Genomic DNA, 12,093 nt, shown 5'->3' on the forward strand with positions numbered 1-12,093 from the left:
ATGTTATTTTTCCCTTTTATGTGTTGTGGTTCATGGGGTAGTATTTGTCATCTTGTCATATAACAGTAATGACGTTCATCGTGTTGAAATACAGCCTTAAGCCGCAGCATCTATGGATATGGGAGCGGTCTCCATACTGTGGCCCTCATCAGCCCCTCCAAGCACTCCCAGGCTTATATATTCCCAATGAAAAGATTCTCCTTAAAATGCACCATTTCATTCTGGTTTGTCACAAGGGTCAGTTCCTCACTAGAACAGTCTTTCTTTTGGAGCGGCAGAAGGATAATTGGTTTTCATGTGGATGCTTTTTACCATATTTTACACTGACACTTGAAAAATTTGGTATTATATTCTTTAAGGATCCCTCCCCCCCTCCCCAATATATACATGCAGACTTACATGCTCCATTTCTATGGTGGAAACAGTTTTGTTGTTTGCCATGAGGACAGCTGTAGTTGAATCATTGTGGTAACATATAGTCAAGGAATTCCTGAAGGTGCAAATTGACAGCTCAGAGGGACATAGCTTAGGCTTCCCTTTTGGGAAAACCACCTCTCTGCTCTTAGCTCTATAGAGACTCAGGGAAGCTGCCAGTAGGGCCACATGTACTCATTCCGTCAAGCCTAACCCCGTTGCCACTGCCCCCTCAGGCTGCACAGAGCCCCTTAAGATTTCTTCATACCTTCAAGCCACACAGTGAAACTCATTTTATCGTCTCTCTACTCTTATCTGTCTTTTAGGGAGAGGGGAACTGTGGGAGAAAGCACACAGAATGATATTCCCACTGACCTCTTCCAGGCGGGATTGTCTCAGTCTCGAATCTCCAGGAGAGACAGTTCTGCCTATTGACAAATAGACATTCTCAGGCAGTTTTTGAAAAAAAAAAAAAAAAAAACAAAAAACACTTTCACAGATGATCTTGTAATTTTTTTGGAGAAAAGTTACCCAAGAACATATAACCAAAAATATATAAAAATGTTATAGAGGTTAATGATCCAGTCAGTGAGATTTTGTGGTATTTCTGATTTGTAATTTTTTGTCAGTTCACTACCCCTATCCCAAAGAGAACACTAAGTTAAAAAGAAAAACTCATCAAAAGCCCTTCAAAGATTTAGGCGAGACCATTTCAGCAGTTGTTTAGTGTGATGGGGACAAAATATTCTATAAACAAAAAAGAATTTTCAAATATACGAGATATGACCTCATTTTTTGATCAAAGCATGATGATGGATACCTGACTTTCAAAGCCAAAAACTTACTTTTGTAATATTGCCCGAAATTTTAATTTATGTATATTTAATAATAAACTCTGGGCTTCCCTGGTGGCTCAGCTGGTAAAGAATCTGCCTGCAATACAGGAGACCCCGATTCAATCCCTGGGTTGGGAAGATTCCCTGGAGAAGGGCATGGCAACCCACTCCAGTATTCTTGCCTGGAGAATTCCATGGACAGAGTAGCCTGGCGGGCTACAGTCCATGGAGTCACAAGGAGTTGGACATGACTGAGTGACTAAGCACAGCGCAATAATCAACTCATTTAGTTGCTTTGTGTTGCTTTAGTTGCTTTATTTAGGTGACAGTGTTTTAGAGAACACAACAGAAGATAGCATTGCTCAAAACAATACATTCTGAATACTTTATTGAGTTGGTGTTATGGATACAGTTGAGTATTTGAGTACACTTACAGTAAAGATTTCCATGCTAAAATTGTTGTAGTCAAAATCTAGAAGAAGAACTTTGGGGCTTTAGTTGTCATTTGTCCGTGAATTAAGATAGATATAAATTATTTTCTAAAAAGAATTTTCATTCTGCTCATTGATAATGCCTTGACTTCTGGTAATCCTCTGCACGAATAGACCAGCTTTATGTTCATTTTTTTCAGTCATGTGTTTTTTGCTAGGCTCTAGTACTTTCATAAGGGGGAGAGGTATCTAGTTTGACATTTCATTAAGATATAGTTTTAAATCACACTGAAAAAGAAAATATATTCCAAATAATTGCCAAAGAGAATAATTTCAAAATCAAGTTATCCAAAATACAGCAAAAGCCTACCTGAAGGAAGCAGAGCTTATGGGGGACCACTCAAAGAATATGAATGAAATTCACATACACTTGGACACACTCTAAATATCTTCCTATTGAATTGCATTCGGGGTAAAGTCTTAGTCCATGTCATTAGCCATATGAAATTGATCATGTTATCTCTCAAGTATTATTGAGGATATTGAGCAATTACAGTACAGAGAATCCCTTGTATATGTGACCTCAAGGACACTTTCTACCTTATCTTAGTATCTGAGCTTCTCCTAACAATTGCTCTTTGTTATTAAGGATTTGCATTATGGATACCGTGGCTGGTGTATTGCCCTTTGCTCCTTACAGACATAGTCCAAATAGCCATCCACAAATACCAAATGCCTACAGGCTAGGCATTTTATATTGGTTGATCCCTAGATTTATTTAAGGTCGTTCTCCTTATTTTTCCTTTTTCTACCTCTAGTTAATATTCTTTTGCTGCATTTTAGTCATCTGGGAAACCATTTTTGTAAAAAAGAAGGCTAATAATATTGCTACTTAAGGGAAAGAGTTTATTACCCCAAAGCCTTAGAAAAGCCTGACTTATCCTATAGGAAGCTGGTAAAAATGAGAAAAAATTTCTGCCTGGTTTCTCAAAAAGATTCAAAAAGGAAAAGTTAAAGAGCTTCTTTGAATAAAGAGCGAACAAGCATATAAAAAAAAATCAAAGCTGAGATAAAGTCAGATACAAATATAGCTAAAATAAGGAAATAGTACAAGAAAAAATGTAATAGAAAAATGTAAATTTGCTTTGATATTGATTATAGACAGCATAAATAATTTCTAAATTCATATCTATACTATGAAAGACACAGGAGATACCCATTCAGAAGCAGAGTAAAAAATGCAGAGGTAAGAAAAAATATGAAAGGCTTATATGCGAAGTCAGACTTGGATAGTAATTTTCCAAATTCAGAAACCAGGGCAGTATGAGGGAAGCAATAGTCATGGATCTAACAGACAAAACTTTTCTGAGTAAAGAAAAATCACGACTCAAAGTGAATTACCAGGGTCTAGGCAAAATTAGTTAGAAGAACCTACATCTAAATCTGGAGTAAGAAATGGCAACCTACTCCAGTATTCTTGCCTGGGAAATCCCATGGACAGAAGGGCCTGGTGGGCTATAGTCCATGGGGTTACAAAGAGTTGGACATGACTGATTAACTAAGCAACCACATCTAAATGAACAGTAATAATTTTTAAAACTTAAATTCAGGAACAAAAGGGAGAATTATATAATCACTTTTCAGAAATATGAAGCAATAAGAATGCTCGTTTCTTTTTTCAGTTTTAATGAAAGAAAAACAAAAGAATGTTATCTATAAAATTTCAAGGCATAAAAAGATTGAGAAGCAAAAATTACATTGTAAAATCTAGATGACATATCTATGCCAAGAGTCTCAGGCAGGCAAGGATTAAAGGATATATCACTATGTGTCCTTCCCTAGAAGAATACTTGAAGATAGATCCAGCAAGTGTCAAAAAAACTGGTGGGTTTCTGGAAACAGTGTAAAATCTAGATAATTATTAATAAGCTATTATAGATATAATTGCAGAATTCAATGAGAAATCCTAGAACTATTGGGTGAAAAAGTAGAGTCAAGTGACAAAAAATGATGTATAAAAATAAGCTGAATCTATAACCCTAAATGAAATAAAAACTTTGTAGTAAAGACAGACCATGGAAAATTAAGGGGACACTGAATTTTTGGCCATATATTATAAGGGAGTAGAATCAAAATTTATTTTTATGACCTTAAGAATTAAAGAGATATAGCTAAATTTAATATATCTAGATTGCTATAGAGTTAATTCAGAATTCCCCACTACTGTTAACTGCAAGATACCAATAGAGCAACAATCGTATAACCAGTAGAAGAGAGAAAACAAAGACAACAGTATCATCAGAAAGTTTAAAATAAGACCACAGAACCTTGCTAAATTTTAGCTCTAACTTTGTATGTGTAATCTTTGGGGTTTTCTAAGATACAAGGTCGTGTCAGCTGTGAATAGGGATAGTGTTGCTTCTTCCTTTCTAATTTGAATGCCTTTTCTTTCTTTTTCTTGCCTGCTTGCTCTGGCTAGAACTTCTCATATAATGTTGACTGGAAGTGGCAAAAGTGGGCATTGTTCCTTGTTCTGGGCAGGCAGGCTTTTTGTCTTTCGCCACTGTGTTGGCAGTGGGTTTTTCATGTATAGCCTTTATTGTGGTGTGGAAGTTAACTTCTATTTCTGTTTTACTAAGTGCTTTTTGTCATGAAAGGATGTTGAACTTTGTCAAATTCTTTTATTGCATCAATTGAGATGATTCGGTTTTTTTCCTGCATTCTATTAATGTGATATATTACCTTGATTAATTTTTGTCTGTTGACCCATTCTCAAATTCCAGAAATAGGTCCCACTTGGTCATGGTATATAACCCTTTTAATGTACTACTTTGATTTGCTGGTATTTTGTCCAGGATTTTTATGTCAATATTCATAAAGGATGTTTGTTATTTTCTTATAGTGTCTTTGGCATCAGTGTAAAAGTTTGTAAAATATATTCTGGATGCAAATTCCTTTTCAGATCTATAAAAAACAAGAACACAGAAATAAACATGCCAGTTATGACAGTACACACCAGTAAGTTACCATTTCCCCTTAACCCTTTACCTTCAGCCCCATAAAAAGATAACTTAAAGCAACCAAAGCATGTGGTCCTTACAGAAAATCTAATAGAGACAAAGGGGTTTTTTGTTTGTTTGTGGTTTGTTTTGTTTTAGGTACATAAATTCATAATTTTGAATATAAATATTGTGGTAGATTGAAGATGACCACAATTGCTTTGTCACATTTCCCCCACCAAGAGGTGGAATCTATTGCCCCAACTTTTATATTAAGCTCACTTGTGACTTGCTTTGACCAATAAAAATCAGCAGAAGGTATTTTCTGGGCCTTGGACTGAAGAAGCCTGGCAGTCTAGGTTTTTGCACTCTTAGAACACAGCCACCGTGCTGTAAGGAAGCCTAAGTTATCTTGCTTGAGACCACAATGTATTTTACCACAATAAAAAATAATATATATTGATAGAACAAATGTCTGTTTTAAAAAATCACTTCATCTTGCTTTATCCTGCCTTATCACAGTTACTTTTAGTATTGATAGATTTTTTCTTCTTATAGTTTGCTCAGTATTTAAAAAAATTTTTTTAGAAATCCAGATTTTTTAAGGGTTTTCAAATGAAAAGCTTTATCTAGCAGTAATGCCCTCAGACTTCAAACCTCAGCTCCCTAAGGACCAGTGAAGTGTGCTCGTCAGTTGCAAACTGTGGGTTTGCAACATTCCACACGGTATTTTTTATTAAGGAAATGTTCTTTGTAAAAGTTCCAGTTAATTAGCAAAATAACCCGATTACTGCTGCTGCTGCTAAGTCACTTCAGTCGTGTCCGACTCTGTGCGACCCCAGAGACAGCAGCCCACCAGGCTCCCCTGTCCCTGGGATTCTCCAGGCAAGAACACTGGAGTGGGTTGCCATTTCCTTCTCCAATGCATGAAAGTGAAAAGTGAAAGGGAAGTCACTCAGTGTGTCCGACTCCTAGAACCCGATTACTACCAGTCTCTATTATGCTAGTTGTCCCCCCAATCCAAATTATATAGTTAATATCTAAAGTTTCCATTTCTGAAGTAAATAGATTCAAGGAGGACCAAGTATATGATTCTTGCTGCATTTTTCTTATAGTCAATCCTTATTCAAGCATTTTGTTGCTGGAATATTCTGTATGAATCCTGCTTCTCTCATACTCATTTTCTCTCCCTCTTGCCCTTACAGTGTGTTCTAGGGACACAGCTGCTTAAAGCTGTCCTCAACCCCCATCCCTCACCTTGATATTTCTCACCTCTATACCTTTCTAGGATTGCATTCCCCTCCCTCCCCCTGCAATTTTGCTTTGCTGCACACACACACACACAAACACACACACAGACTTCAGCATTTCACTAAAACTCCCTTCTACAATCACCTCTTCCCAGTAATGTTCCTTGATCCTGTCCACTCAGTCTCATCTAGACTCACAAACCCATGCATGCTTCAAGCTGAATTAGATGACTTTCCTCCTAACGCTTTTGTTTTCTTCTCTTATTACACTTCTTATATGGCATTCAGTTCAGTTCAATTCAGTCGCTCAGTCGTGTCCGACTCTTTGTGACCCCATGAATCGCAGCACGCCAGGCCTCCCTGTCCATCACCAACTCCAGGAGTTCACTCAAACTCACGTCCATCGAGTCGGTGATGCCATCCAGCCATCTCATCCTCTGTCATCCCCTTCTCCTCTTGTCCCCAATCCCTCCCAGCATCAGAGTCTTTCCAATGAGTCAACTCTTCGCATGAGGTGGCCAAAGTACTGGAGTTTCAGCTTTAGCATCATTCCTTCCAAAGAAATCCCAGGGCTGATCTCCTTCAGAATGGACTGGTTGGATCTCCTTGCAGACCAAGGGACTCTCAAGAGTCTTCTCCAACACCACAGTTCAAAAGCATCAATTCTTTGGCACTCAGCTTTCTTCACGTTACGTTTATCTTTTTGTGTGTTCACTTCCCCCAAACCTCCTTATTACTAACCTGTAAGATAAACTGTATTTCATTTACTTTTGGATTTCCCAGCACCTAGCAATGAGACCAGTGGGAGGTGACTCACTGACCAAATCAGAAAAAAATGAGTGAGTGAGTAGCTTGAGCCCCATGATATTAAATCTCTGCAAATAGTAATGCAGAAAACTGCATGGTTCCTTCCTCTAGTACGTTAATAACCTACTTGTCAGTTATTTGCTAGAATATGGATCCTTTACATTTCTTATTCTCTCACAAATAGCTACATAAAAAACCTTGGAGTGTTCGGCCACAGTTGTAGAATTTGTATCTGTTACTATGACATCTCTGTTTTATTCAGAATCTACTTCATTAAGTCCAGAATGGGTTAGTTTCAATACACAATTTGCAGCTGAATGTTGTTCTAATAACAAAATTCATCAGACAGAGACATCCTTCAAAGGTACGAAGAGTTAACTGTGTAATTTTCTTAATAAGACAGAGAAGGCAGTGCATCATTTTTTTTAACTATGGCATGCTCTGTGACACCATGTAATTTTTGGGGTATCTATACTTTACTTGGAAAAGAAAAAACAATACCTAGTTTCTTTTTAAGACTATTTTTGCTGCCAAGAAAAAAAATCATTTGCTCTGTCACAATTATGGCAATAGATCTTACAGTGAAGACATTTAATGACGGCTACAAAGCTTCCTTTATTTTACCTTACAGAGACAAGCTTTAAGCTGAACTAACTTGGCATGTCAGGAAAAGCAAAGAATGGATGTGTTTTAGTTTTAAAAATGCCTGTTTAAGAAATATGTTGTTAAAAAGTACTTTTTGGTCCTAAGTTTGCATGGCCTATGATAAGACTGTTGCCTTCTGTATATAGTAAGTTTAATTACATTCAGAAGTAAAAGATTTAGACTTTTTGTTCTTGGGAACTAAAATTTTAAGTTGAAATAAGGTTGACTAACTCAGTTGTTTCAGACTTATTTGCATCTTGAGGTTCCATTGGCTTCTAAATTTTTGAATTAATTTTGAATAGGAAATATGCTCAGAATATAAAATTCAGGAAGTCCCAAAGAGAGTATAGTGAAGTATCCTTCCTACCCAGGGCTCCCTGCTCTACTTAGCACTTTCCCCAATCCATGCACTTATACCAACTTCTTCTGTATCATTTCAGAAGTGTTATATGCAAAGCAAATATTGAATATGAACATGCAATTTTCTTATTTAATGTCTTTGAGACTATCCCATATCAATACATATTGCATTTATTTTAATAGCTGCATAGAATCCCATTAGATGGATAGAATGTAATTTATAATCAGTCACATATTGATAAACAAATGTTATTACAAATGATATCTCAAATGCTTATCATTGGCACATGTGTCTTTCCACAAATGTGAAATTATGTATGCAGCTTGAATTCACAGAAGAGAAATTGCTAGGTCAAAGGTTATGTATGTTTTTTCTCTTAACAGATATTGTAAACCAATATCCTTAGGTGTTACACCAATTTATATGCCACCAACAAAAGTGTGCTTGAATTTTCACATTCTCATCAGAGAACACGTTACCAAAATTTAATTTTTGCCAAATATAAAGGTTACAGAATATTCCCATATATTATAAACTATGGAACAGCTCTTATTTTTTCAAGATAGGTATCTGAAAAACTTTTTTTTAATGTGAAAATGTTCTTATTTAGAACATCTGAGCTAACTTTGATGAGTGACATAATCTAAAATGGTTTGCTGCTGCTGCTGCTGCTAAGTCGCTTCAGTCGTGTCTGACTCCGTGCGACCCCATAGACAGCAGCCCACCAGGCTCCCGTCCCTGGGATTCTCCAAGCAAGAAAACTGGAGTGGGTTGCCATTTCCTTCTCCAATGCATGAAAGTGAAAAGTGAAAGGGAAGTCGCTCAGTCGTATCCGACTCTTAGCCACCCCATGGACTGCAGCCTACCAGGCTCCTCCCTCCATGGGATTTTCCAGGCAAGAGTACTGGAATACATTGCCTTCTCTGCTGAAATGGTTTAACACTCATCAAAAAAGGAATTTAGGTGTTCGCAGCCGCCGCCGCGCCGCTGTCGCTCTCCAACGCTAGCGCCGCCTCTAGCTCGCCGAGCTATAGCCGAAGGAGAAGGGGTGTAAGTAAGGAGGTCTCTATACCATGGCTAGTACAAAGCAGACTGCCCGCAAATTGACCAGTGGTAAAGCACCGAGGAAGCAACTCACTACAAAAGCCGCTCTCAAGAGTGCGCCCTCTACTGGAGGGGTGAAGAAACCTCATCGTTACAGGCCTGGTACTGTGGCACTCCGTGAAATTAGACGTTATCAGAAGTCCACTGAACTTCTGATTCGCAAACTTCCCTTCCAGAGTCTGGTGCGGGAAATAGCTCAGGACTTCAAAACAGATCTGTGCTTCCAGAGTGCAGCTATTGGTGCTTTGCTGGAGGCAAGGGAGGCCTATCTGGGTGGCCTTTTTGAAGACACCAACCTGTGTGCTATCCATGCCAAACGTGTAACAATTATGCCAAAAGACATTCAGCTAGCACGCCGCATACGTGGAGAACGTGCTTAAGAATCCACTATGATGGGAAACATTTCATTCTTTAAAAAAAAAAAAAAAACATTCTCTTCTTCCTGTTATTGGTAGTTCTGAACGTTAGATATTTTTTTTTCCATGGGGTCAAAAGGTACCTAAGTATATGATTACAAGTGGAAAATAGGGGACAGAAATCAGGTATTGGCAGTTTTTCCATTTTCATTTGTGTGTGAATTTTTAATATAAATGCAGGGACATAAAGCATTAATGAAAGTCAAAATGTTTCAGTGAACAAGTTTCAGCAGTTCAACTTTATAACAGTTATAAATAAACCTGTGAAATTTTTCTGGACAATGCCAGAATTTGGATTTTTTTAAAACAAGTAAATTTCTTATTGACTGCAAAAAAAAAAAAAAAAAAGGAATTTAAAATTTTTCTTTGTAGAGTATGCCCACATCAAAACAGAGGAAAGAAGAATGTGAAATCTTTCCCCACTTCCTTTTTCCCCCAGCTCCAAATCCATTCTGTACTGGCTAGTCTTTACTCATTGCTCTCCCACCTTTTCCCCATGTAATAAAGAGATCGTTTAGTTGACAGTTATTTTTTCCTAAGTGTGGTTATTTGAAGTATAGTGACTGGATAAAACCAAATGTCTTCGGAATTTAAGGGCAAATTCAACTAATAGGAGACAGGACATTTTCGCCTTTTCTTTTAACCAGTTTACCAGATCATCTTCTATGCTAATTTTCCTTTAGATCTGAGTTTTTATTTATTTCCTTTTCTGCTTTCTTAGGAAAGAAACCTATCCCCTGAATCTGCAGAGCTGACTTAAATGCTCTTTTCCAAAGCAGAGCACAAATTAATGAAGTCTTTTATTATATGGTAGTCACTGTCATTGTGGTTAAATACAAATAGCGCAGAGGCAGTGCTTTTTAAAGATAACACAAACACACATGTGCAGTGGTTTCTCTTTGATGAATATGGCAACCTGTTCATTTTTTCACAGCTGTAAGAAGACAGTTGTTAACAAGTAAAATCCAAATATCCATTTCATCTTCTCAAATGAGAGAGAGTATAAATAAGTTAAAGCTAAAACTTCACTAAGATTCATATACTTGGCCATGTATTTATATTTGAGGAACATTAAAAAATTATTTATATTTGGCCATTCTAAAAATTAAAATGCAAAATTGGGCACAATGGGAGGTCCAATTGAGATAGTGTTGCAGATTAATGCTTAAATATTATAGTTAGCCATGCTGATGCTGTGCTTAGTTGTATCTGACTCTTTGTGACCCCATGGACTGTAGCCCACCAGGCTCCTCTGTCCATGGGGATTCTCCAGGCAAGGATACTGGAGTGGGTTGCCATGCCCTTCTCCAGGAGATCTTACTGACCCAGGAAGCAAACCAGGATCTCCTGCATTGCAGACAGATTCTTTACCGGCTGAGCTACCGGCAAGCCCATAGTTGGCCATAATGTTAGGGGAAACACACTGACTGAAACTGCCCACCCTGGCCAGGCAGCATAGTAACCATTTGCATGAGTTGTTTTATGACAGGAGGTCCTGGTAATGAACATTGAACTAATAAGCCACCACCAACCGGAAGAGTTCGGGAAAGGTCAAAAGGAGTTACCACATGTCAGACCGCATCCCAGAATCCTTCTCTCTGGCATCCATCTTGGCTGAACAAGGCATGCACCGCCAGAAAGGACTCTGAGTCAGAATGATTGGCTAAAGACAACCCAGAAGCTAATCCCATCACCATAAAACCTGAGACTGCAAGCCATGTAGCAGAGTTGTTCTCCTGGCTTCTCTTACCCTACTGCTGTCCACCCGGCTGCCCTTTCACAATAAAATCTCTTGCTTTGTCAGCATATGTGTCTCTTCGGATAGTTCATTTCCGAGTGTTAGACAAGAGCCCAGTTTTGGACCCTGGAAGGGTTCCCCCTTCCTGCAACAATAACAGGCTCTAAAATTAAGGTTTACACTAAAACCAAAACAAAAAATTAATTTAAAAGTATGAAAAAAGCCAATGATAGTTTCAGTAGGTTAAAGCACACTCAGTAGCAAAATCTTTGGTAACATTGATAAAGAAGTCAATATCTAAAGGACCAGTTCCAAGTACTGATATTTTAGTTTTAGTTTTGCTTTTGGTTAAAAATAATATATGCTGGGTGTTAAGCACATTCTGATGAAGTATGCTATTACAGTTAGTTCTAGTAGATATATTTATGTTTTGTATTAAAAAAAAAAAAAAGAGGCAAAAACTTTGAGAGAAACTGTTAGGCCAGAGGTGAAATCAGAAGGAAGATTCCAATTACACAACAGGCAGAATTTAACATTACAGATAGAGCAGGAAAAATGTAATACAAAGCATGCTGAAGCACGAACCAAAATGTGTTGGCAAGATTTCTAGAAGGAGAGTGGTGATGCAAGAGAAAGTTGATAATGTGCACTGAAATGTCAGGGACCATAAATAGGGTGTGTTCCAAGAAGAACCTTTTTTATGTCTCCTGCATTTGCAAGCGGGTTCTTTACCACTGACTCTACCTAGTAAGCCACAAAGAACCTTTTTTAAATAATGCTAACATTATTTTCAAGTATAGCTTATGGTCTGAATCTCTTGTTAGGTGGGGAATGACCTCTCAGTTCTAAAGCAGTGATTATTAGAGTGTGGTCCCATACCAGTATCATGGGCATCACTTTTGGGAACTTGTTAAAAATAAACTGAGTTGAGGCCCAGAAATCTGCAAATTTTACAAGCTTTCCAGGGATTCTGATGAAGGCTCAAGTCTGGAGCCCACTGTTCATAGAGTGAAGCTATTGTCTCAGTGGTTTTAAGAATCAGAATGTGTCAAATAAGCCCTTTTAGATTCCAGGAAACTCTATTTCCATGTC

The 12,093-nt window shown here is 37.8% G+C and overlaps 1 protein-coding gene across 16 annotated transcripts in view; it reads left to right on the top strand.

Annotated features, from left to right (window-relative positions):
• The window catches only part of LOC129659005 (histone H3.3A-like), a 247,000-nt gene that overhangs the window by 32,846 nt on the left and 202,061 nt on the right, over positions 1-12,093 (top strand). For 3 of the 16 annotated variants that reach the window (XR_008717726.1, XR_008717724.1, XR_008717729.1), the window contains one exon: positions 741-858. The exons of 8 other annotated variants lie outside the window; for them this stretch is intronic. Coding sequence is in view for 3 of the 8 variants with exons in the window: in XM_055589955.1 (XP_055445930.1) it covers positions 8,817-9,227 (411 nt within the window). In the remaining 5 variants the exon portion in view is untranslated. Of the gene's footprint in view, positions 1-740; positions 859-8,353; positions 9,631-10,752; positions 11,016-12,093 lie in introns of those variants that run through there. 5 more of the 16 variants (XM_055589955.1, XM_055589954.1, XM_055589956.1 and 2 more) reach the window with 2 other exon arrangements.

This window comes from Bubalus kerabau, chromosome 8, assembly GCF_029407905.1.
Source record: "Bubalus kerabau isolate K-KA32 ecotype Philippines breed swamp buffalo chromosome 8, PCC_UOA_SB_1v2, whole genome shotgun sequence".
Classification (NCBI taxonomy): Eukaryota; Metazoa; Chordata; class Mammalia; order Artiodactyla; family Bovidae; genus Bubalus; species Bubalus kerabau.